This window comes from Gobius niger (assembly GCF_951799975.1).
Source record: "Gobius niger genome assembly, chromosome: 21".
In the NCBI taxonomy this organism is placed as follows: domain Eukaryota; kingdom Metazoa; phylum Chordata; class Actinopteri; order Gobiiformes; family Gobiidae; genus Gobius; species Gobius niger.
In genome coordinates, this window is record NC_136872.1 from 7,496,453 (window position 1) to 7,523,666 (window position 27,214).

At 42.8% G+C, this 27,214-nt stretch overlaps 1 protein-coding gene across 11 annotated transcripts in view; it reads right to left on the reverse strand.

Moving 5' to 3' along the window:
- Positions 1-496: 496 nt before the first annotated feature.
- LOC306980285 (calcium/calmodulin-dependent protein kinase type II delta 1 chain) overlaps positions 497-27,214 on the reverse strand; it is a gene marked incomplete at its 3' end in the record, with an annotated part of 88,128 nt that continues 61,410 nt past the window's right edge. The window contains exons 7-20 of one of the 11 annotated variants that reach the window (XM_079579622.1): positions 26,279-26,381; positions 26,106-26,189; positions 24,895-24,989; positions 23,738-23,860; positions 23,565-23,648; positions 20,121-20,163; positions 17,123-17,160; positions 11,640-11,684; positions 8,636-8,684; positions 3,779-3,799; positions 3,521-3,596; positions 2,546-2,640; positions 2,224-2,452; positions 497-770 (exon numbers count right to left, since the gene is read on the reverse strand). In XM_079579622.1, the coding sequence (XP_079435748.1) occupies positions 767-770; positions 2,224-2,452; positions 2,546-2,640; positions 3,521-3,596; positions 3,779-3,799; positions 8,636-8,684; positions 11,640-11,684; positions 17,123-17,160; positions 20,121-20,163; positions 23,565-23,648; positions 23,738-23,860; positions 24,895-24,989; positions 26,106-26,189; positions 26,279-26,381 (1,089 nt within the window). Of the gene's footprint in view, positions 771-2,219; positions 2,453-2,545; positions 2,641-3,520; positions 3,597-3,778; positions 3,800-8,635; positions 8,685-11,639; positions 11,685-13,842; positions 13,897-17,122; positions 17,164-20,120; positions 20,164-23,564; positions 23,649-23,737; positions 23,861-24,894; positions 24,990-26,105; positions 26,190-26,278; positions 26,382-27,214 lie in introns of those variants that run through there. The other 10 variants (XM_079579619.1, XM_079579629.1, XM_079579626.1 and 7 more) reach the window with 10 other exon arrangements.

Below are 27,214 nucleotides of genomic sequence, written 5' to 3' on the forward strand. Positions count from 1 at the left end.
ATTCAACACCAAATATATTAGTTACTCTTAACCCCCATTTCTTAGTTTCAGTTCCAAATGTCCAAACCAGAGCGAAGTGCATCTTAGTCTACGACAGGAAAACCAAACGCGATGATAAACTCCCCAAATGATCATTTAAAAAAAGAACATCGTCTGTGGTCCCGTGTAAAACCATTGTTGGAACTGTACACAGGCTTAAAGCGAGAAAGAAAAACCGTGGAGGGACAAATTACTGCATAAATGTCACGATAGAAAAACCCCAAGAAGTACAAGAGCTGAACAGATGATGATAAAAACCTGCCTTTGGAATGGCTTTGAGTATACAGTTACATTCACCAACAAATGTCCCTTTAAAACTGGTCGTAAACGTCTCAAATTACATGTAAAATTCATAAATGTAACGTTTAAAGATTAGAAATGTACATCAAAAAGCAAAAAAAAAAAACCTCTACAACAAGCGGAACTTAAGCCGTCTACATGGCAACTGTTAAAATAGTTGTTTTTTTTATATTTTCCCTCACAATTGTAGCTTAGTGTGCAATATTAAAAAGACTGTCACTAAATGATGGCTCTGGCGAAACGGAAAATAAACTTCCACGAACGTGTAAGTCCGTCCATCAGCGACGCTATGTAAACAACACACTGAGAGGGCGGAGCTCTAGCTATAGACCGGGCGGGGATTGGTCGAGAGGGGTTTGATGGACACGTAGAAGGGAGGAGGTCGGGCGGGGTCCGGTCGGGGGGAGAACTTGGAGAAAGAGGCGTCTCAGCTGAAAAGAGAAAAGAGAATTAAGAAATACATTTTTTCAATTCATGATATAAAATGTTACCGTGCTACATGGCGAGGTACAGACTCACAGTAGCTAGCATGGCTTAATGTGTTTTCCTCCAGTGAAGACTTTACTTCTACCTCAATGCTGTTAACATTACAACCACGTGTCCACCGCTGGATCTTAGAAAGTGTATTTATTTTTTGGAGATGATGCTAAACCCTCCTAGGAAAATAATAATAGGCCTGTTCTCTGTTTGTTCTGCAATAGCCATGTTTGGAAAGGAATATCTCAGAATTAGTGTTAATTCAAATCAAAGTCATATTTTTGCTGACTATAACCATGACAAAAATCTCCAGATATTAAAAAAAAAATATATATTATGAATGTGAAATTGGCTAAATTCATTTTTCATTTGTACATTTTAAAGCAGTACTAAGTAACTCTTCCCCCTAGAGGCCATAAGCGCAACTGCAGGTGTAGTAGCAAGTCACGATTTTTTAACTTATTAATTGTCTTGGAGAGTAAATACTACGCTGACAGGAAAGGCGAGGGGGGAGAGGGTTACTGTGCATCCAATTATACAACGGAAATATTTTTTTTTCACTCAAACTTGGCTGTAAATACTGTTTAAAGTGACGTTAGCCTGCAGTTAGCTTTGCCCGTTAGCATGTTAGCTTCTTCTTCGTGATTCTATTAGTGTGTATTGCTTTCTCCGGACCGGTGGCAGTCAAGTTGCAAACATGGTTTTCTGGCCAGAGACACCAGGGGGAGATGACAGACCCTCCAATCATCCCATAAACACTTGTATCACCCCCACAGGGACTACGGAGAGGATTTATTAAGGTAAACACGTTACTTAGTACTGCTTTAAATGGTTCATTATGTGTAAACTCATTCCTAACATACCTACAATCCCAATGCTTCAGAGGGATGAGTTTTTAACCTCTTAATCGCCACATGAACCAAGCACATTTTCTCCAGTTTGGCTTTACCCAAATCTAAAAGCAAAAACGTGGCAAAAGCCCGTCAAAAACAACCAGAAAAACAACAAATCCGTTACTCTGGCCTATAGGCTGTAAACTCCAGTCGGGAAGCTTTTAGATTTAGGTAAAGCCAAACGAGAAAATGGGTTTGGTTCAGTTGGGAGTTAAGAGGTTAAGCACTTTTCACACCTTTCAGGATCACTCTCACAACAACGCCAACATCAATTTGACTGCTAGCTCTTGGGAAAAATGTTTGTTTCATTAATTTACTGAAGGAAGGAAAAACGATTTTGTTCCTCTACCTGAAAATACCAGGTACAGATCCTTTCAATTTAGACTGAAACTAAAAAGAATTGAGTTTAGTCTAAAACCACATCAAAAGCTCATGAAGTTAAAAGTTGTGACAAAGAGAGGATGAGGATGACTCTTTAAATGACTGTTATCAGAGAGATGCTGTGGGGGCTCACTTGAGGGGCACGGTGGGCGACCCGGAGCGGTGGAAGTGGATGTTTTGCCACTTGCTGTCGCGGCGGTGCCAGATGCGAGTCTCCTCTGACTGCATGGTGCGGGGCAGGCCAGCGGCGTCGATGTACTGGGTCAGCCGGATGTAGGCGATGCACGCCGCGTCCTCCCCGATCAGGTGCACGTGCGGGTTCAGCAGGATGGTGTGGATGGGCTGCCTCCCTTTGGACAGGGCTGGGGGAACAGCGGGACGGGACAAGAGTAAACGCTTCCATCTCACATCCTCCACACGTCAGGCCTCCCGGATGCAAAGCGTGTGATATTTACCGTTCTCGAAGTAGAAGCGATGGAAGTCCGTGCCCTCCACCAGGTTTCCCAGAGCTTCAGGTTCGAACGATGTCAGGCCCGGGTCACAGATTTTCCTGTCAGACACAGACTCATTACGCACCACGAAAACACATCATGTCAGTTTTACTAAAAGTTTTGCACAAAAGTTCCCTGTTGTGTATAATTTGCTTTTAATTATCCAAATATTCCACCATTCTTCGGTTTACTGGAATGGATAACAATCTTTGATCTTTTGTTTTGCATTTACAGCATTAAAGAGCAGGTATTCTCTTCAAAAGCACAATTGAGCCAAACAGCTGAAACAAAACTATCCAGTAGATTCACTTCCTGATTTTGAAGCGATCTCCCCTTAAGCCCCGCCCCCAGAGAAAATAGCACTGTGGCTGTAATGAAGCTATGGCGGGTGTTTTTTGCTTAGATACGTGGGACCTCAGGAGGAGCTTTTTGGAAGCTTCCGCTGTAGAAGATTTGAAGCTTACTCAAAGATGCGCAACATTGTGAATATTGCGTTAAAGGGACAATACAGAGTTTAAAAATGTTAAAATTAAGTATTTTCCTCCCCCTACATGTTCCAACAATGTCCTAATGTGTAGAATGAGCTCAGACCTGTTCACCAGAACTGCCTCTAAAATCCTGCACTGTCACTCAAAACGGTGTTGCTTCGGCAGTTATACATATGACCTGAGGTGGCAGTAGTGAGTATAAAATGGCAAACTTGCATCTAGCCCCTTTAAGCCATTAAAATGACCGAACAGTGTATTCAATGTGACTTGCTGCTGCCTGAATGAACCTTCAGGTAAATGTGCCATTATATAAAGACTGGTCTATTAAAACAGCCGGACTTTCCCATTCGCTTTGTTCCCTTTCCAAAAGCAGGGCAGTGAAGTCTAATGTCTGGATGCCCAGAAATCCCAGCTGGCGAATCGCACAAGTGAGTTCAGAGGTCAAACTCACGTGTAGGCCTCAAAATCTCCGTTGTTGATGGCCTCGATGAGCTGCTCCGTCACTTTGATGATCTCCTGCTTCCGGGCTGAGAACAGACACACACACAGTCCTAATATTAACCTCACTGACTCAAACTGGCGTGGGCACAGATAAGGAAACATGCTTTGGCTTCAACAACACGGGCACTTTGGACTGAAAAACAAACAGAAATGGGAGTTTGGGGGGGGGAAATGTGGCGTGGATTGGACGAGACGACATCTACATTACCTTTCATGCTAAGAAGGTAAGCTAGGAGACAGCAGACAACAAGAGGTCACACACAGGAGACAAAAGTGCATCAAGTCCACACGCCGCGTTACCTTCCACCGCCCGATCCGACTGGTTCTGCGGGCATGTCTTCATCTGAACACTGACTCTGGGCATGTCGGTGTCGATGGTGCTCTCGGCCGCCGCGGTCAGCGAGAGCACCAGGGCCAGGGACCACAGAGGAGACATGACGGACGTGCAGTGTGTGTGAACTCCAGTGTGCTGGAGCTCTTCAAAAGATAAGGCCCAAACCAAGGACTCTGGATTCTGATTGGACGATCAGTTTGGACGCAGAAGGCAACAGGTTCACGGGGGAATGATTGTGTAAATATTGAGATCGGTGGGGCGGTGTGAGGCAATAACTCTCTTATATCATTATCACTTTTCAACAGTGGGCGTAAAAAACAACCTTGATCCGGGACAGGTTGGAAACTATACCTGATTTATTTCTGGTAATGAAACTATATTTGTTTTGTCCTTCTTCAGTAAATTGTAAACTCAGACGTTGTACATCTAATTATAAAGCATTTGTGTCCACTTCATGAACTTGCAGGCTCATTTCCCAGCGTTTCTATGAAAATTTACTAGGGCTGCAACTAACGATTATTTTGTAATCGATTAATCTATCAGTCATTTTTACGATTAATCGATTAATCACTTGGCTGTTACTGGTGTAGTAAAATTTTATTTTTTCAATTTTTTTCTATCACATTATAGCTTAAGTCGCGCTGTTGAAGGAAGTGCTGATGGAGTAAACTAAAGTGAATTTTTTTTTAAGGCTCTATTCATGAAATTTACATTGTACAAACCACTACAGACCCTAAATATAAAATCAAAGTAGGTTTTCATCAAAAATACTACATTTGTTTGGTCATTTTTGCTCCATTTTAGTCTGTGTGAGCAAGAAAACGATTAATCGATTACTAAAATAGTTGTCGACTCTTTCAATAATCGATTAGTCGTTTCAGCCCTAAAATTGACCCTGCAGGTTGTGAAACGAGCTTATAAAACACGTCCTGGGAAGAATGGAGATGCTACAAAAAGTAGGAATGAGTTCGGACCACAGCTAACATTTTAATTTAGTGGCTTAATCTTTCATCGTTTGTAATGTATCTACAGTTGTGCTCAAACGTTTGAGTTCTCCCTACAGCGGGTCAGTGATATTGTGGTCAGAAGACTGAGATGACCACTCCAGAACCTTCACTTTATTCTGCTGGAGCCAGTGGCATTAGCGAAACACCTCCATATTCCACAGTAGGTCTGGTGCACTTTTTTGTCAACAAGGCCAAAGTGCTACTGTGGAATATGGGGCTGGTTCACTGATGCCAGTGGCTCCAGCAGAATGAAGAGAAGGTCCTGTTAGTGCCATCTCAGTCTCCACAACGACCACAAAAAGAATCCAAGCTGTCATTGATGTTAAAGGAGACGATACACAGCATTAAGAACTGGGGTGTGTAAACTTGATCAGGGTCATTTTGGCAGCTTATTTTTTCATCATAATTTCAAAATAGTGAACTCAGATGACAATGAGTGAAAACAATATATATATATTTGTTTTCTTATTCTTTGAAAATTGCCAGGGTATGTAAAACTTTTGAGCACAACCGTATTTAAAAGAAGAACAAAAAAACAAAACAGATGTACGGCTTTCAAGTTTGATTGTGATCAAGTTCCAGCTCGTGAAACGGTGCATTGCTGATGTTGTAGAACAAGAGTCAAAGAGTAAAGTTTAAACCCGGGGCCCACTGCAGAGGGAGCTCCTTCAAAAAGCCTGGGCTAGATCAGAAATCATAAACAGAATGTGTAGAGTGGGTCCAGACGTGGGGATTATTATATTCATGTAACGTAACTTTAAGAACATATTAGACTTCTACAAGTAGTTTTGTTACTCCTTACTTCTGTGAGTATCAGGCGCATGTTGTTGCCTTGAGTATGAAATGCGTGGTATAAATAAACATGCCTTGCCTTCCCAATAATACTCGAGTAAAACATCTGGTTCGTCCCTAGTAGTAAATTCCATTATGTTGCTTTTACGGCCTATTCTTTAGACATTATTTTCCGTTTTGTCCATTGAATATCGTCACTACTGAATCCTAAATCAGATCCTTCGCACAACTATTACTTCTGCTCGAGTAAAATGAGTTCAAAGTAATAGTAAATACTTGAGCTACTCCCCCCACCTCCGCCACAGGGCTCAGAATCTCACACTTAAACCTCTGAGTTCTGTTTTCTGACATGGTGTTGTTTTACTTTCCGAACAGTAGGTGGAGCTACAAGCCTCTAGAACAGACATAAGGTGCTTTCTAACAGCTTGTACTTAATCTACTTGGTGGTTTACATTAAGAGCTACTATTACACACACTAAAAAAAAGGCAACCCAATCTCAGTCGTCCGCGGTAAATGCATTTGGAAAACACGTTCAAATTCTTTTCAGTTAAAAGATGAATTTAATGACAGTAAATCTTTGGTTTTCATTACAGAGACAGGGTTGCAAATACGAGGCAAATTCTAATCAAAACTATCCTACTCCTCTTTTCTACAAATCCGCACTTACACTGGAAATCCGCGGGCCCCAATCGCGGCAGGGGCCCCCCGCCCTCCGCGCGCCCGCTTTGGAAGTGGCATTTGTGGCCGTGGTCTGGGCTAAAGAGCAGGTAGACAGTGGTGCAAAAGAGAACTACGTACGCCGCGACCAAGGCCCACAGGACGAACAGGCAGCACTGCTCTGAGGGGGGCCAGGCCGCGGGGGCTAAAGCCAGACCGGGCCAGAGGAAGAGCGAGGAGGACGAGGAGGAGGAGGACGGGGAGCGGCTGGGCGGGTCTAAGCGTTTCAGGTGGTAGATGTGGGGGCTGGAGGAGTCTGAGTGGGAGGAGTCTGAGTCTACGGCGCCGTGAGGAGGGAAGAGAAGATGAAATGATTATGAAAACATGAGCGTGATGGAGAACAGCGTGGGATATTGGACTTTTTAGGACTTCGAGTGAGACGCTGCAGGCGAAAAGGGAAAACAGAGATAGCAATTTGAAACTTGAGCTGGAACTGTGTGTTATACGGAGTTTGAAAAGGTTAAAATTCTGTATTTTCCTCCCCCTTCATGTTCCAGCCATGTCCTAATGTGAAGAATGAGCCCAGACCTGTTCACCCCGACTGCCTCTAAAATCCTGCACTGTCACTCAAAAATGTGTTCATTCGGGAGCTTAATATAGAAGGTGCAGTTACACGTATGACCTGAGGTGGCAGTAGTGAGTAAGAAACAGCCAACTTGCACCCAGCCCCTTTCAGCATAAAAATGGCCCAAATTGCCTAGACTTTCAGTGGCAAAATCTAAACAATGGATCGAGCCAGGTTTAACTTCTTAACCCCCACGTGCACCGGGCCCAGTTTCTCCAGTTTGGCTTTACCCAAATCTAAACGCTTCTTGAAAAAAACAAAATTGCGACAAAACCAAGGATGACACGACAACAAAAAGACGAACACATGACAAAAAAAAAGCTTCAAAAATGCGACATAAACCCAACGACAACGTGATAAAAACATTACAATCAGTTTGGCTGGCCTTAGCTTTCAAATGAGGCTGTTGATCTAGTCGAGAAGCGCTTAGATTTGGGTAAAGCCGAAAGTTTGGAGTCTACAGGAGCTTCTAAAGTGGAGAAGTTGTTGCAAGAGCGTAGTGAAAATCCCACTTTGAGAAAATGGCTCCTGAAGTTTAGTAATGTAAATCTATTTCTCTTTCGTCTTTAGCCACGGCCGCCTCTCAGGAAGGACATGACCATATTTGGATTACAGCGTCCTCTCAGTCGTCTTTTGCGTCATGAGACTGAACTGATGTCGTCATGATCTTCATCTTCAGCTCGTTTTGACAAAATGTCCTTTTTCCTGCGGGAAATATCCAGGTTTTCACCCGCCGCGTCTCGCCTTAAAGTAATGAGTGCCGGTTGGAGTGCCCTCTGTTGGCAGCAGTGGGAATTGTCCAGTCTTGAACGGCGAATACCTAGCTTCCATTTAAAGGCTAGTTTATCCTTCAGCATCAAATCCTGGCTCTGTGATTGGTCGATCCATACGCAACACAAGGAAACTGAAACCTTCACTCTCCCTCGTCCAATTTATTTTCTCACAATATGTTTTTGTGCTTTTGTCTTTTCACTTCTTGTTTTATTATTTTCACGTGAACGCAGAGGAGAAACGCGAAAGTTCAAACTGTCTAGCCTTGGCTACGATCGAGCATTAGTCAGGCTTTAAGCTAGCTCCATGCAAATAAGCTGATTGTGAGGTAATGGAAGCAATTTGAGCGCGGTGATGGTTAATGAACTAAGGAAATACAGGTGGAAGTGCTTCAGCAGCAGGAGTATTGAGGCAAAACATTCAAATTATTTCTGAAAAATGGAATTAAAATAGCTTTATACAAAACCAAGGGACAATAATAAGGTCATAGAAATAGAAAAACTAATGAATTAAACTGGACTTCCATGTCACATTGCTGAAATACTGCATTTGCACAACGTTTTTTCCCATATTCCAGGCAGAGGCAGAATGTGTTCCGCACTTCCTCTAACACGCATTTGTAAAAAGAATCCCCGCGAGTCACAGAGCGCCTGCACTTCATAAGCGTGTGGTTCCTTGAGGCGCTCTCAGGTCCAGTGGAAGATAAGGCTGTTTTTTATCAGAGAGAAAAGCCGTGACATGCAAACTCAGGCAAGGTCAACCCAGAAACATGCTTCAAGAGGAGCTTCATATCCAAAGGTTTTCGAGCAGAGACATTGTGTGACATTTTACGATTCTTTGAAAAAGAGGCTTTGAATTTGGAAAGCTCCAGCGCTCACCTCTGACGTCCTCGTCCTCAATGGTGGTGTTGGCGCTTTCGCTGGAGCCCTGGGTGAGACAAGAGCAGCTGTGAGGACACTCCACATCTGTTACCCAACACAAAACTATAACCGTAACCCAATAACTACTCCATGGACTACTTTTACTACATACAAATGGCAGAGAGCTGCTTATGCTTTTAGGATACCTGCTTTGTGTAAGCTCTGATTGTTCTCCAGTTTTCCATCGTAGACAAAGGTTCAAAAGCTTTCACCTACACTGATGTACTATTGACATATGTTCTTACCTGAGCTTAGACGAGTTGATGTGTAACTGTCTGGTCTTTGTGCGTGCGCTCAGTCACACAAATGTTGTTAGCATTTGGCCGCTCCCAGCAAAGGTAGAGCTCCAAACTGGGGTGAGTTAGAAGCCACCAAGCTGATAACACTTGGAGTACTTTGACGATACTACAGCGGGGACGTCGAAGTACTCCAGGTGTTATTACGCCTCACAATATAGTGCCTCTTTTATCCACTTAGATAATCTGCATGTTTCATTTTGTGTAACTAGACGTGGATCATGTAAAGGCTCACATAACTGTATGTAAATAGTGAAAACGTGGAACAGCTGGGTGGCTTCTAACTCACCCCAGTTTGCTAAATGCTAACAACATTTGCGTGACTGAGCGCAGGCACAAAGACCAGACAGGTACACATCAACTCGTCTAAGCCAAGGCAAGAACATATCTCAATATGTAAAAGAACTGTGGCCTATTCCTTTAAGGCAAAACACTAAAACAACCAAGTACAGATGACAGATTTGGATCCTTTTTCTACAACTTATCTTTTCATTTCCTCTTCATACGATATGTATTTAATTATATGCAAATCAATGTAAATATTTGCTGTTGTGTGAAGGGATTTCTATGTCTATCTGGTGTTGTTATAAGTGAAGTAGACACGCTGACATGACAAACAATGCTCTACAAACATTACTTGTACTAGACTAGTGAACCTCCTGCAGAACTGCCCAAGTCATATTCGAAATGTTTGGAGAAAACAGAGTAGAACTTGGATATTGCATGACTTAATATTGCAATAACAATAATGTATTGCCCTAAAGCTGTGTTTGCAAAGTAGAATGGAACATCTCAATTTGGCCCCAAACATTCTTAGGCAATTAGGCTCGGAGGCAGAAGAGTTCTTCATGATGATTCAAGTTAATGCAGAGTCACAGAAACAATGGCTGAACACCATATTCAGACATCCATTTAAAATATATATATATTTTTTTTTCTGAAAACACCACAGTATTGCTTTGCTACGAGGCACTTATTGTTCCAACACACAACACCACGAGCCGGGCGTCATGTCCCGCGCAAAGCAACACGTACAAGTACAAGCATGCACGGCCCTGCAGGGAGACATTAGATTTCAATATGTAATGTCGACCAAAAGACATTAGCGCCGACGACACCAGCCTGTTCCATCGCACAGAAACCGCTCCGAGACCCAACGGCATGCCACACTACTCCACAAGCCACGGTCAACCCACAGGTGCCAAACACGGTCGACGGGACGGGAACAGATAGGTTGCGTTCACGATGTTCCGTATCATATTTCAGATGGAGGACAGGTTTTGGGTCCACAAACCGCTCTTGTTTATTTTTGCAGCTTCAATCGCGCCTGTGTGATTGAATGATTCCGCTCAATAAATAATACCAGGTCAAAACGTGTGACCGGACAATGACCCATTCCACCAGTTTGTGCATGTCCTTCAGCTAATGGGCTTCCTTACTAGAGAGTTATGAGCGCTCAGAGTGTTCCTGCTCATGTGCTTAATGACTGAACTCCAGTGTTTCAGAATCATTTGCCCTGCAGTGTTTGGAAGATAAATGGTTGAATGGGATTATGGCTAAGACGACGATTGACTTTAAAGCTACGGACATTTATCAAGTGAAGGATTTATTCGAAACAGTTTTACATAAAAGGCAAATCTGACAAAGAGCCAAAGATCTCGGATTACTTCAAATCCAGAAGATCAGATTCTGTGGACTGTGTGAGTTAGGACAGAAAGTCATTTTATATCACCCGATGTTGACGATCTCAGAAATGTGTTGTTTAAGAGCAATGGGCCTCATTCATGAACATCGTCTTAAGAAACTTCTGAAGAACGTGTCGTGAATCTGCCCCAGTTTCCTGACACTGCCTTCATAAGAACGGATGGAGTTAGCTCTCCGAGTAGAGCGCTCGTCTCGGGAACACAAGACTGCAGGATCGAGGCCCACCTGTGTCTTTATCAAATAACGTTTATATTATTTGTGAACGGCAGCATTCAAAAGTACATTAATAAAATGGACTACAAGTGATATTACCAAAAATATTTATGTATAAAGGCATCTGTAATTTATGATGCGGATATTTACATTCTGGAATTAATTAATACATGATTTAATATGTACAAATATATCTGACTCAGAATGTTAGCTTCCATCGGGAGCATGATTGTGAACAGAACTGGAGATGATTTTTGTGCGTTTGAATTTGCTGTGAACGTTCGTGAAATCAGGCCCAATGTGTTTTCTTTGTAAAGCCTGAATGTTCTGGGACGTTTTCCCTACTTGAAGGTCAGAATTTTTTAGAACAAACCAACCAATACTTAGCACAATAATTACCTTTTGTTTTCGTTTCCTTTTTTTTAAAGAAAGAAACCTGTCACGAGCATTTCAGTCCACCTCTACAATCTGGAACTGTCCTCCATCTCAATATTCAACCCTCTTTTCTCCGTCATGAACCTGTGTGAAGTCGTGTGAACCAACCTATTCTGAATCAAACTCGAGATGCAAACAAGTAAAAGGCAGAGTCAAAGCAATGTCACAGTGAACATAAGACTTCAATGAGACATGCAGGAGTCGGTGGAACCACAACAATATCATAAAAGCATAGCATTTACGACCAGAGCAGCATGGCGGCACTACGCAGTCACAGCTTATGTCACACTACAGCGATGTGGAGAGGAGGGTACCTTGTTACCATCAGCCGGGTTGTGGATTACTGTAGTTTGAGGCTCCTGATTCAATGTCGGGAGGAAGAAAAATGAAAGTTGAAAGAGGCAGGTAGCATTTTAGTCAACCAGAATGTGTGCAAATACGTATATGGGGCACCGCTAATCACCATGGAAACACTCAACAGATGGGCTGACATGCACACGCTAACACTTCTACATGTGGTCCAGGGCACACGACGCTACTGTGCTAACATTAGCCACCGACTGCACACGCATATGCTACTATAGAATTAATCTACATCTATGAATATATGAATAATATTTAAACGGGGTTAGCAGAGCACCACAGTCACCGCCAAAACGGAGATACAAGAGCATTTACATGATAAAAAGAACTACTACTCAATATGCATGATGCTATGATGACCTAGCATTAGCAACTGGCTTAGATTTAGCAACTACAGGCAACCGATTAGTTTCACTTGACATTCTGTTCCATGCAAAATAAAAATTAGAGGTCGACCGATATTTTTGGATTTGACAATATCGGCTGATCTAGCGCTGAAAAAAGCCGATATCTCCGGGACCAGAATTGATAGAGACTCTTCCCGTTTTGCATTGGAGAGAGAGCGAAGTCAGGGCTTTAAAACGAGTCCTGTTAAATACACGTTTCACTAAACCTCCGTCAATGTTTGTATTTTTGATCGCCACACAAAATGCTGCAGCTAGCAACAGTGTGCTAATGCGAACGGCAGGATGCTAATGCTAACGGCAACGAATCAAAGCTGGGACAGAAACGGATTGAATCAACCTAAAATAAAATAATAATTAAAATCAAATCGGCCACTGCTGCTTTTACAGGATTATAGATAAAAATCAGACAAAAATATCGGCCGAGCATATTGGCATCGATCAATGAATACCCAAAAATCGGCATCGGTCTTAGAAAAAGAAACATATTGGTCGACCTCTAATAAAGATATGTACTTTTTTTTTTTTTTTTTAAACAGCTGCATCCTGACAATGAGAACGTGCAAACTCCACTCAGACAGGCTACCACATGGTCCGGGTGTTGGGACTTTCCTGTTGTGAGGCGAGGAGGTGCTAACACACTTAGGGCTGGATACCGTGTAATGATACCAGTATGCCATCAAAAAAAAAGGTTAGGTTCTACTGGTATCGAAAAACTAAAAGGATCAATAGCTGGTACCAAAAAGAAATATTAACTGGAAATATATAGGAAAACACATGGAAAGTGTTTTTTTTCCCGCCCTTTTGTAGTGAAAGGGAAGTTTCTTGGTTTTTTCACCTCAAACGAATTAAAAAGAAATTAAATGGAAGAAAAATAAATACATTTACATAATTAATCTGCTTTATGGTTCTGTATGACAAATAATTTAGTATTGTTCAGGTATTGGTATTGAAATCGTTAATCGTATCGGTATCTAAAACAATGGAAGTAGGTACCCTGCCCTAGCGCCACTGAGGTAACACACGGTACCATTTACATATAGATAAAAGTGAATAGACGGTGTAAATAACTTGGTGAGACATCAGGTTCACATAGCAACATGCAACACATGTAGCTGAGAGTAGTCACATTATAGTCACTTCATAAGTTTTATCCATGTATGAACAGACTTTCGCTTTGCCATGTTGCAATGTGTTCCTTTGTAAAGATAAACATCTGTGGAGTTGAGTTTTGATTCAGTAATCCTTCGTATTCTAATGGTTTGTGGACTTTCAAAACGTTGAGGACGCTTCTGGTATCTGCAGTTTTACGTAAAAAGAAAATCCAGTAAATAAGGATCAAGAATGAGATTCCGCAGTAGAAGAAGAAATGACCAAAGTACCCGAGATGACACTCCAGGCCCATTTGTAATCAGAGACACGTCCCCTTTAACTTAGCACTTTGTGAAGAGCTGGCGGCTACTGTTTTTAGCCTGAATTAAGCACACAATGATACTGATGAAAAAGCTCAACACTGGACTTTTCACACTGGTGTATTGGCCTAAATCGGCTGAGACGCACAGGACGAGCAATGACCCTTTAGGCCATTCCCACCATCAACAACAGGAGGATGTAGCCCCTGCGCGGCGACGCTAGCAACTAGCAGAGGCATCCGAGTGTTCGTCAGCGAAGACACTGTACAGACAGACGGGCATGCAGACAGACAGACGGACGGACAGGCAGGCAGACGGCAGAGAAGCAGGCAGAGTACCAGAGCGGGGACAGGCTCTTTGGGGCTGGTGACTACATTGGTCTTGTTGTTGATCTGGAGGGACAGAGTGGACGTGAGACGAGTGGACAGACAGAGACAGGCAGCGGACTTCACGCCACTGCTGAGGCTGCTGCTGTGGAGGGAAGAGGAGTTAGAGGAGAAAAGAGCGACCCGGCGCCGCAAAAGGGGAATGAACTGGAACAAATGGTTTGAATTCAGAATGTCATTCATTTGAGAGTTGTATTTTTCAGTTTTGAGGACCACGTTATTTGACTCATCTCCGAAAGACATTGAGAAGCGTCAAAGCAGAACAAAGCAACAGGTCCCTTTTGAGAATTGCACCATTGCCTGTAAATGTGCTGGATTTGGACATGGGCTACTGTATATTTGGTGTCTCATATATTTAAGACACCAAATATATACATTTTAGCCTTACCCAAATCTACAACTTCTTGACTTCAAAACAGTGGCGAAGACTTGGATGAAAACGCAAACAAAAACTCAACAAATAAGCAGCAGTCTTCGCTTTCAAATGAGGCGTTACGCTGGCCTATGGCTGTAAGCTCCAGTCAGGAAGTTTTTAGATTTGGGTAAAGGCAAACTGGAGAAAACGCGCTTGGTTATGGCGGGTGGCAAGAGGTTAATAAGAATGACCTTGATCGCCAAATCTGAAACTCAAGGTAGTCAGAGCTGAAACACACCGAGTCAAATAAGCGAGGCCTTCTGAGATTTACTTTGTGAATTCAAAATGGCTGCCGTCCGTGGATATTCCTTTTGTGCTTGATCGGCGCTGACAGTGTTGAGTAAAACAAATCGGCCAATTACCGCACGCGGCGCTGATGGATTAGAGCGAGGAAGAAGACTCGAGTGGTGACCGCGTTGAGCCACTTCCTGGAGCACTCCCCCGTAAAGAGCGCTGGCAGGAATGAGCGTCTTCCAGATAGTCAACAACAGGACGAGTCGAACGCAGCGTTTATTTGTGTTGTGGTCTCACGAGTACAACGTGGCACTTCTGAGAAACACTTTTCGGGACCTAAAATAAGACGAGTGTAGGCGGGCGGTGCAAGAAGTCGCCTCGCCTGTCATGTTTGCAGCTTCTGACTAAGAGGACTATTAGTATCTACAACGGCACAAAGCGAGGAGGGTCACCAAGAGTCGAGGAAGTCAAACTGACAGATCCATGAAGTTTGTGCGTTGGGTTTGAGTGGTAGTGTAGACCAAAACTATAGAAGATTTCTGAGGGATTTATCAGTTAAGAAGTTAGAAATTGATCTGTTATGTTGATGCAAGGACGACCGATCTAAAAGGTAGTCATTCTGTTGTAATACTAGTTATTAAATAGTTGTTCTGCCAGAAACAGTCCTCAGGGAAAGTCATCTTCTTTGTCCATTTTTTGTGATTAATGTAAAATATCCCTGAACTAACACAGCGTCTCTCTCTTTTCTTACCAAATACGATCCTTCGGTGTCAAGAAATTTGAATTGCAGGAGCTACACATGCGCCACACAAAATACCACTTCAAAGTCTAACCCTGTGGTAAAAAACCCGACTCCCAAATCCCTCGCTTAGATCAATACGCTCGCGTCTGATGTCAGAACCGCCCGTAGCCATTCCTCCGTGTTTCTAAAACGGTTTGAACAAAGCCTTGTGTCTACAGACTGAGGGCTCCGGATAGAGAGCCACACTGGGGTGGAACGCTTTGGGTGAAATATTTAATCGCAGAGATTTGAGATTTCGGTTTTAAAATTAAGATTCAGCTTGGGTGTTATTTTCAGACTTCTATGGTATTCACGTTTGAGAGAGGCTGAATGGCATGTGTTTGAGGAGAGAGGAGGTTTCATGGCCCGCCGCTGTGCTCGCATGTACAAGCGTATGTGGGAGCGAGTCTATAGGGAGCTCTGCATGACGCAAAGCTGTTCAACACAATGCGCTTCTCCTCATTCACAGACGAGTGTGAGCAGCGTGCAGTCAGGAGGAAACATCGACCCCCTCCTGCTCTAATGCTCCACTTCAGAACAACAGCAGTAGAAGGCGAGTGACACTGGGGAGTGCAGGAGGGTGAAGAGATGGACCACCCGCTCGCGCTGGTGCTGGGGCCGGACGGGCCATCAGATCAGATGTGACACAAAGCATTATTGTATGACTCAAGGCATGTGGGCTGTCAGCTTCCCCTCCAGACCTCTATATGGACTATATGTACTCACCAGGCCCAGCGCCAGCCTGTTGTCACTGGGCCTGGCAGGTTGCAGAGGTGATGGGGCAATGATGGGACTGCTGGTTCTGGCATAATCAGGGACACAACATACCAGCCCATAGATGGACTCAGCCCTGACTGTAATGTTATAAAGTCCTCAGCGATCATGAAGAAACAGACAAACCGTATAACCTGAAAATACATCGAAGAAACATGCGTCTCCTCCATAGACTGTAGGATATCCATGGACTGAGTGAGGAGTGGGGGCTAACTGAAGCTCATTCATGCTAACCCTGGGTTTTTGGAGCCAGTTCCATTATTTAGAATATGGTGAAAATAAACATAAAAAGGAAATAAATAAGACGATGAAGCTCGTGGAGGTTAGAATGACAAGCATGTGTTCAGTAATGACTTAAAGAGGCAGTTTTAATGGAAAGTCCATTAGCAAGAAACTTCCGGAGCCAGCCCCCATTTCCTAGGCTTCAGCAGCTAATAGCGATGCTATCCATTGATTTCGATGTTCTCCTCAGACCTGACTTGCAATTTCGCTGGAACTGTCTCCATGAACATGTTGCTTGCTGTGATTAAAGGTGGCCAAACAAAAGGTTTTCTTCCAAATGCTTTTATCCGTGATAAACAAACTGCAAAAATAGCCTTCTCGGAGTATTTGGAGCATGTTTTTAACACTGTCAGGTTTATTTATCATCATTTTGCAACAGTTGAGTTGCTCTTGCGACGTAGCAACACAAAGCCAGGAATCTTCCTCAGCGTGGATTCAGATCAATTGTTACAAGACAATGAAGGAATTTTCGATAAATATGAAATGTCTTCACACCCATGCAGACTAACATTCAAACCTTGCCTAACCTTTCAAGCCCAATAACGTGAAACACCTTGCTATCTAAACAGAAGCTATAAGGTAAGGATGCTCAGTGGGGGATTTTAATATGAGCCAGACTAACTGATGAAGCATATCAGCCACCCGCCAATCATCCTCCTAATCAGCACTTATTAGCTCCTTCACAGCCACCGCGTAATTACTGCGAATCACAGACAACTTTCCCATTCTGCCCATGTGTGACTTACTTTGACACTATCCGGCTTTTTGTTGAGGAGGCTCTTGGCTGCTGTAAAGGAGACAGAAGACAAAGCGGAGAGATGAATATCGGGGGATGGAGACGCGGTTCTACACAGAGCGCTGGAGGCCAGACCGTCGCTTGTGCAGTCACTGAGGCGGCTACAATTGGAAAAATGCAAAGCGAGTCGAGGATGAAATCAAACTTAGTGAATCGGTAGTTTGGAACGTGCAATTAGGGCTTTCTGCACAGCTGACAGCGCTAAATAGGTTGCGTTCACGTGACTCTGCAACTTTCACAACGCTGACTTTAGGACACTAGATCTTCATCGTTCAGCGGTCCACACGCAGATGTTTTGACCTTGGTTATTCATTGGAAATTGAACTCTCGAAAGCCGGCGTGAATGCAACCTATTTGAAACATTTTGCAGGATAAGAATTAAAAGGACAAAAGGACAAGTAAATAACACTGAATAAATATTGAATAAGAACCCAGGGCATTTCCCTCTGAAAGAAAGTTAATCACTTTTCAATTAATGTTTCTCGACGCACTTACAACACTTACTGTATAATTACATGGGGGAAACAAGTCGTAGAGGATTGATGAGGTTTAATGGAAAATTAATGACTTTAAATTAGAGCGGATTGTTGTAAGGAGTGCATTTGTTAGAAGCTTTTGTCAGGGTCGGACCAACACAAACCGTTGGCTGGCAAAACAAGACCAAACCAAAGGCCAGTTTGTAGTCACGAATCACGAGGACGTAGTGCAGTGGTTCACATTCCTGACAATATTTATCTTCAGGAAAAAAATACTATAAACAATGTGATGAAATGACTGGTGTTGAATCATTTTTGATCCAGTTCAGTTTAGTCAATACTTCAATCAGTATTATAAAGTATGAATGAAGTATTTTGTATCACCATATTTACCATTGAATATTGCTTTTTTACTTACTCAATATCGTATAGCTCTCTATAAAGGCCTGAGGTGTTGGTACCCTGACAAAAGTGAGTGCTTTTACATACAGCATATTAAGTTATGGTAGAGGGGCACACTCTCGGGGTTAAAGTATATAACTTTGTAAAGCAGGGGCCATATTGGAACCCTAAAGTCAAGTCCTAATGATCTATCCAGACAATGACATTTTAGGGAGGTTCAGAGTCAATTATTTCTTGGTATATTATGTAGGAAAGTTATATTAATTTCTCTTCTATTTGTAAGAATTACACAATGATAGTTCTACATCATAATCATCATAATAAGAAATCACGGACAAAGGTTCTTGAGCGGTCATCTGCACCAGTACGTCATCTTGCTCTTGGCAGGGTCAGCTCAAGAAGCTACAACACCAGGTCACATGACTGTTTAGTTCTAAATGAATGGACTAGTAAAGAGTGACACAGAAAAAAGAGGCTTTTCTTATCACGCTGCCCACAAATGAACAACAAAGACTTTTATAATTGACCTCTTTAGTGCCTCTTTCACAAGAAAATAGTACTTTTTTAAATTGATCATGTAAAATCATCTTGTAAATATTGTATTGTTGTTCTCTGCTATGAAAAAGAGTCTCGTACTCTCATCTTCCCTGTATGAATAAACATAAACAATAATTGTCTTTGAACGTTGAGAGCAGTTTTTAGGACTAAGTGTAGATGCCTGCTGCCAAAGTAAGATCATTAGTTGCTGATGAAGCAAGAACTCTTGAATACGGCTGGGTACCGTTAAACGATTCCAGTCTGGTATCGGAAAAAAAAAGTTTAGGTACTACTGGTATCGAAAAATGAAAGTATCAAAAGTCGACAGCATTAAAGCAGTACTAAGTAACTCTTCCCCCTAGAGGCCATAAGCGCAACTGCAGGTGTAGGAGCAAGTTACGATTTTTTAACTTATTAATTGTCTTGGAGAGTAAATACGACGCTGACAGGAAAGGCGAAGGGAGAGAGGGTTACTGTGCATCCAATTATACAAAGGAAATATTTTTTTTCACTCAAACTTGGCTGTAACTACTGTTTAAAGTGACGTTAGCCCGCAGTTAGCTTTGCCCGTTAGCATGTTAGCTTCTTCTTCGTGATTTCATTAGTGTGTATTGCTTTCTCCGGACCGGTGGCAGTCAAGTTGCAAACCTGGTTTTCTGTCCAGAGACACCAGGGGGAGATGAAAGACCCTCCAATCATCCCATAAACACTTGTTTTACCCCCACACGGACTACGGAACGGATTTGTTAAGGAAAACACGTTACTTAGTACTGCTTTAAAGGAAGTTACTTTGTTGTTTCATCTCAAAAGATTTCCCAATGTTTCCCAATTTCCCGTTCCCGTTCCCGTTCTCTGGTTCTAGATGGCACATATTTTAGTATAGATCTTTAAAAAAGTATCGTTCAGGTATCGTTAAAGCACTGGTATTAGAAAAAAATGTCGCGGTACCCAGCCCTGCTCCTGAATGGCTTAAACAAACATGATAAGAAATAGAAATTTGCCTTGTTAAAATATTTTTCATTTTTCAAGATCAGGAAAGTCCCTTGGAAATTCTCACACCGACTACATACACAAAAGAATTATGTTCTTGGGGTTGTAATGATTCTTTGGATAGTAAAGATGCAGCAGTAAATGAAGAGATAAGTTCCAATATGGCCCCCCCTGATTCGCTTCATCGTTAGTTAGCCAGGACATGCCTTAGCTTAGCCACAACTCTTACCTCACACCAGTCACCACACAAGACCAGAAAAGGAAAGAAAAACAAAGAAAAGTCAACACCACTGATACAGAATTCAGACAAATGACGGCACAGCAACATTTGGGTGACCGGACATGCCGCGACCCTTCGTCACCGCAAGACAGAATCGATAGCGGGTTAGCGATTCTAGCGGCTTGCCCTTTCCAGGCATCCGCACGACGATATCAATATGAGGTTAAAAAGGCCGTCGAGACAGAGAATATTGGACTCCAAAGGCCACCGTACCCACAAGAGCAGCACTCGATGGGCTGAGCTCTGTGGGGCCTGAGTCGTACCTGAGAAGTTGCGGTTGACGAGCATGGTGGTCAGGATGGCGCCCTGGGGAGACACAAACGAGACGTGGGAGACAAACGGTTAAAAAGGTCAAATGGGAGGCGGCGGCTTTTGTTGTGGTTACGCCCGCGCGCACGCATTAAAGCCAGGCCACATCAGCTAATGGCGTGCGATGTTGAGAGACGCTAATGTGGAAGAGATGATATGAAGCTTTAATGCACTTGGAGCACATTACGTAGAAAGGCCGAAGGCAATGGTTCAGAGCAAAACAATTTACTCTGTGGAAACATCGGGGGTGTTAAAGTCTTAATCCTTACAGGGTGAAATATTAATACGCGTCGAAAGCAAGGGCTTTAGATTAAGTCCAAGTATAAAAGGTGTCATCATGAGGCTATGCCATGCAGGTGATAGATTTGCTAAAATTCCTGGAAGTAGAAGTTACTCAAATGTCCTTGGATGAAAACACCATGGCCATGGTGGCAATGGATTTTATTATATAGTAGCACAAGCTAGCATGTCGTGTTGAAGCCACACCCAGTAAATTAAAGAAAATTGTCAAACCAGGAAAAACTATGCATTTAATGTGTACACTGCGTTCCAAATTATTATGCAAATGACATTTTTCTCTGAACTGTCAGCTCAAATGAGAGTCAGCATAATTTTCAAGACTTTAACTGGTAGGGGGTCACTTAAATGTGGTTGAAAAAATCTCCCAGTAATAACAGTATTTTTTTCCAAAATAAATAGAGATAAATCTACTGTTCCAAATTCTTATGCAACTTATCTTTTCAATACATTTTAGAGCTTGTAATTGACTGAAAATGGTCATTTGTTGAATTTGTAGCATAAGGAGGTCATATCTACTGATATCAAAAGCTATTTCAATCCAAAAACATCTTCACAGGTCAAGTTATATTTTACCAAAGGAGCCCTTGTGTGATAGCAGCTTCAAAATTCTTAAATCCTTTAAACTTGTGAGTTTTTGGAGAGTTTCTGCTTGGGTTTGTTCACAGGATGTCAGAATAGCCTCCCAGAGCTGCCGTTTAGATGAAAACTGCCTCCCACCCTGAGAAGACAGTGGTCAGTCAGACCCTCCACATATTTTTCAGTGGTCATTTTCACACCTTCAGGGATCCTAAAGAGGCCGACCAGCTCTCTCCCCATGATTCTGGTACAAAACATCCTTACAGCCTTGTTGGGACATACCTGTCTGCTGCTTTGTAGCAGCTGTTCTATTAATCTGATGCATTTGTCTGGCAGAAACCGTCCATATTGTGCCTTTATCTGCCCAAATCCGTGTGTTCTGAATCAGCCACAAATCTCTTATCAGTACTATGATTAAGCTTAATTTTTCATGAAATATCGAAGGTGTTCATACCTAGACCAAGGCATTCAACTATTTCATGCTTTTCATCAACAGAGAGATCCTTTTTCTTTCCCATGTTGCTTGAAAATGTTGGTCTGCTTAATAATGTGGAACGTCATTTTTCAGTAGTTTTTATGGGGTTAACCTGAAAACTAATCATCCCAGGTCTCTGAGATTAATGTCAGTGATTCAAAGAGCCCTGAGACACGATACCATCCATGAGTTTCATTGAAAACCTTTTTTTTTTTATTACCTTTTTGACACTGAAATACAATTTGCATAATAATTTGGAACGCAGTGTATATTGTCCGTTCGCTGGTCGAGCTTGCATGGAGGATCATAGCACAGAAAACTATGATCGTGAGTGGAAAAGGCAGAGAAAAGGGCTAAGTCCTCCCCCACATCGTGTCCGGACTGGTTAAAGCAGCAGTTTTCCCTTCTGATTTCTAATGGAAGCAATTTTCGAGTTATAAAACCCAAACACAGCGTGACCTCGAACCCCAAAGTTATTTTAAACTCATCCAAAATGTATGAGGCGCGCTCCCATAAAGTCATCGCTCACGGCACGCATTTAACGTTTCATAAGTTCAGAAGCAGAGACGGGGGGAGGCCTGTTGTGCACACAGTCGACAAGAAGGCAATCAAAACACCGGGACTTGCAGCTCTGATTAGGTTAAAACCCAGCGCGTTGATCAGATTTTCACCGCTTTCTTTTTTCTTGTGAATAACAAGGATATGAAGAAACTTTATCATTCCGAAAAACACGGCTCCAATGATTTGTGGACTGTGGGGGATGGAACAGGGATGAAGGATCTGTAAAAGTAGTATACTGCTTTTCTTTTAAATGTGGTTGATGCAAATTACTATATATTGTTCCTTAAAATATCTGTACTAAAATAGATGCTTGTATTTTAGACTATTTATTGGGCGTGGCTTGTTCAAGTAAAAGACATTAGATAAAACTATTACTTTCATTCAAATAAATTGTTAAGTCTCATATTTCCCCCATCCAGTTGTAGCTGTATAGTGGCAGTAAAGGCACTGTTTTTACCTCCATTTTGAATAGTTTAAGTCATAGTGCACTATGTAAAAAAAAAAAAAAGTTGATATTAATGCTTTTTTGACCTTTCAGTGACCCAGCGGATGCTTGGATGGTTAGCATAGCGTCTTTACTTACGATGACCTGTCGGACGCTCCAGAATCCATTGTTTATTCGGTTTTCACTGCTGATTGAAGTGTATCCATGGTTACAAATACATTCAATTCCAAAAGCCTACCAGAAATCCTAAACAACGTGAAATAAAATAGGAAAGTAAAGGCGCTAAGCTAACCACTCGTACAGTCGCTGGGCCACTGAAAGGTCAAATATGCACTAATATCACTTTTGTATTTTACATAAAAAGTTGCATAGTGCACCTTTAAAGGGGCTGGATGCAAGTTGGCCATTTTATACTCACTACTGCCACCTCAGGTCATATGTGTAACTGCACCTTCTATATTAAGCTCGTGCATGACGGCGATTCGGGCCGAAGTGACACCTTTTTCAGTGACAGTGCAGGATTTTAGGCAGTTGTGGTGAACAGGTCTGGGCTCATTCTACACATTAGGACATGGCTGGAACATGTAGGGGGAGGAAAATACTTCATATTAACATTTTTAAACTCTGTATAGTCCCTTTAATGTTAACAACTACAAGTCGGTGCCAGGCTACTTGTTTTAGCATCATAACTCCTACCGAGGAGTTAAAATTAAAAATACACACATGTATTCTACTTCTGTCTATGAGGAATAAACAACTATTAAAAACGGGGACAATTGGGTACAGTGCTTTTAAAGGAATTAATTGAGGAAAATGTAAAAGAAAATAAATGAATAAACATCATTGAGATTTGTAAGTGACATTAGAAGCTATAGAAAAAAGGGTTTAAGTCATAGATGGTTAAGATTGTGTATTGAGTGTATTTTAAGGACAATTACTCGCTCATAATTGATCTTTTTCGTGCCCCGAAAGAGCAACTTTTGATATTTTATCTGACCCAGAACATTATAGAAGGATGATCTCTATAACACTTCATACTACCTTTAGTTTCCTCCTGGCGTTGAACTTCTTGAGGCACTCCACGGTCTCCTGCCTGTGCATCATGGAGGCCACAGTGGAGCGTTGCTATGGACACATGTATCAAAGACGAACAGTGAGTTAACGGGAAGTTGTTGCTGTTTGGATCATTCTCATGTGTGGACGTGAAAACGTACGCAGATCCAGGGGTGTTTGAGCGCGTCCGTGGCGGTCACTCTCTTGGCCGGGTTTATGGTCAGCATCTTGTTGATCAGGTCTTTGGCCTCGGGCGTTACAGTGTCCCACTCTGGAGAGGGAAACTGGGACAAACGAGTTATTGTTAGTCATCGAGACATCTGGAGCAGAGGAAAGAATGCAGATTGGGAATTTTACGGAACTTCTCACTCTAGCAAAGGTCAATGCTAACTTGGACATTTGGTCTCGATTTCTACTGAAGCGGGGACAGTGCAGTTTAGGTGCAAGTGAGGGCAGTGTTGGGGCAGGTGAGGGCTGTGTTGGAGCAGGTGAGGGCTGTGTTGGAGCAGGTGAGGGCTGTGTTGAGGCAGGTGAGGGCTGTGTTGAGGCAGGTGAGGGCTGTGTTGGAGCAGGTGAGGGCAGTGTTGGGGCAGATGAGGGCAGTGTTGGGGCAGATGAGGGCAGTGTTGGGGCAGGTGAGGGCTGTGTTGGGGCAGGTGAGGGCAGGTTAGGGCTGTGTTGGGGCAGGTGAGGGCTGTGTTGGGGCAGGTGAGGGCAGGTGAGGGCTGTGTCGGCGAAGGTGAGGGGTGTGTTGGGGCAGGTGAGGGGTGTGTTGGGGCAGGTGAGGGGTGTGTTGGGGCAGGTGAGGGGTGTGTTGGGGCCAATGGCCGCTGGTTGCACTGCTTTAAGACCACATCGCTAGGGGCCGACTTTGTCCGCCATTGATACAGTACCTCCATTTGTGGGTGGCAAAAAAAACTAGCTTGTGATGCAGCTAGTTTTCTATTAGATAGCATTGCACTTTTGTTAGGGAGGGTGTGGGCTGTGTCGGGGCAGGGGAGGGGGTACACTGTGAGGCGAAGGCGGTACGGAGCTCATCTACGCTTCTGTGGAGCAAAGGGTCGGGTCGGCAAATAGTGGCTTCAAACTCATATAAGGAATTCACCACCTATTAAAATGCTCCCAAAGAACAGACATATTGTCCATTCTTTTAAAAAATATGCCCCCTTTTACATCTCTGACATACATTAATCCTATTAGTAACAAAGTGGTCCTTGAGTGTTCCCTCTATTGACTTGTGCTTTCATACAATATTGTCAAGCCTTTTATGATGAAAAACAAGTGTATCTTAGACCTTTGATCGTAAAGTGGGACTCACGTCATAGGCTCCTGCTTTAATCTGCTGATAGAGTCTGTGCTGGTCCTCGTCCCAGAAGGGCGGGTACCCCACCAGCAGGATGTACAGGATGACACCTACACACAAGGAATACAGGGAAGTTAACAGGAACAGACCTGGACATTTGCTTTCTTTTCGACATACAGGTTCCATTTCTTGGATCATTACAGAAATATAATGTCATCTGTGCACATATACTAACACGCTCGCACTAAACAGACAGGCGTGCGCGTGAGTGTGCATGTCACACCCAGGTGGCCTGCTCCATTAGAACTGAGCAGAGTGTGCATCAGCGCTGATTAATTCAAGGACCACTCCGCTGGGGGCTCACGGAGGAGACTGGAGGTTAGGAAAGTACAGTGCTAAAGGAGTACAACTAGCTGCTTGATCATTCGAAAAACATCAATGTTCAGAGGGTTAAATATACATGTACTTTGAACAGAGCCAGGTTTATAAGTTGTATTTATTTTTGGACACATTAGTTGTAAAGATGTTCTCACTGGGGATTTTGGATATCTTTTATAGCTTATTTTTTGAATAAGCTAGTCATTAGTGAAAACTTTGGTAAAATTCAAATTTCACCTTGTTTTTTGGGGGGTTCAGAGCTCAATAATTCAGGCAAGGAATTGAATATTAAAGAATCCTTTTGAGCAAAATTGCCAAGTATAAAACTGGAAATGTGGAAATTGAAAATGTGCACTCCTTTTATTTGTTTCCAGGTGAAGGTTTATATAACAGACAAGACTAAAAATGACAAGGAAGCTGCCAAGTGACTAATCACTGGGATTGCCAAATGCATCCATGTGATGTAAGAGTCAATGATAGAAAGTGCTTGGGGGTAAAAAAAAAAAAAATCCTAAGTTTTGGAGTATTGGATCAGATAGATACAGTAAATACACAATGAAAACAACTCTGTGCTGGCTGACTGAACCACAGCAGCTATAAATATACAAAGGAACTGCCAAGACAGATTGGCAGGACGGCAATGTTCTGACTTTGTGGTTGCTATACCAGAGATTTAAAGGTAGAACGAAGTGAACTTCATCTCCAATAACCTATAGCTCAGCTGCTGGTACAATGTGCAGGCGTGGGGGCACTCTGATGTCTGCTCTTTGACTCTCTCTGGCCAGTGACTGTTCCCGCTGTGACATTTGTGCATCCAAAAATAGCCCACGCCCGCATCCATGTCTTACCACACGCCCACATGTCCACCGGCTTGCCATAGGGGTCCTTCCTGAGCACCTCTGGAGACAGGTATCCCGGTGTCCCCGCGAAACCTACGGCACAGAAGTGACATCATGAATGAAGCCCAAACTCGACTGTTGCTCGTCTTAAGTTAAACGTGTCGGGTCATTGCGAGACTTACCGAACCATGCCTGCTGGTCTCCCTGGACTTCAATGGCCAAACCGAAGTCTGCAAGTTTGACGGCTGCTCCCTTCTGTTTACTGGCCAGGAGGAGATTCTCAGGCTGGGGGTAAAGATACAAAACAATTAAATATTAGAATGTGCTCACAACAAGTATTCAAGCAAGGATATGTTTCAAAAGTGTTGCTATCGACTTTCAAATTTGTTTCAAATTGGACTGGTAAAAAATGTCATGATGATACCACTTTTAATGAAAGCACTTGCAGAGATATTTGTGCTAAATACTGTACTGGCTGAAGTCCACTGTGTCCACAAAAAGTCATCCCTTCGTCGGCACATCAAGAGATTTTGACAGGGTCACTAGTTGTTACTTCGTACCATCTGTGCACAAAGCTTCAAATGACTTCAGTCCTTTACAGTTAAACAAGTGTTTATGAGTGTGGAGGCCAACGGATCCAAAAGTCTACAATCTGGTGTAAAATGTTTACATACTACATGTGTCTCAGTGTTCTCGCCAGCGCAATTGAGCGTAGGGGCCCCCTACGCTGTGAATCAACCAACGTAGGGGGGGGTTTCTGTTGTTTGTTTCCTTTTTGAATCGATGCAGTCGTAATAATACCTGATTTAAATTTAAAAAAAGAAAATGGAGCCCTCAAAATGCAAGAAGGGTCTAAATTAAAAAATGTCAGCCTGCCCCTACGCTGTGAAAAATCCTGGTGAGAGACCTGTGTCCCATGTGTGTTCATTAACATGCACTGTCCCCACCAAATAAGCAAATAAGAAGCATAGAGCTGTGAAGGGCCGTTTCTTTGCATTTCAACTTCAATAAGCGCCAGATGGAAATGTAAGTTTTACAGCCTGCAGCAAATATAAGGCCTGAAATGCACCAGATTTCTGAAATTTACAGATGGAAGCGAGACGGCTGGACAAATGTAA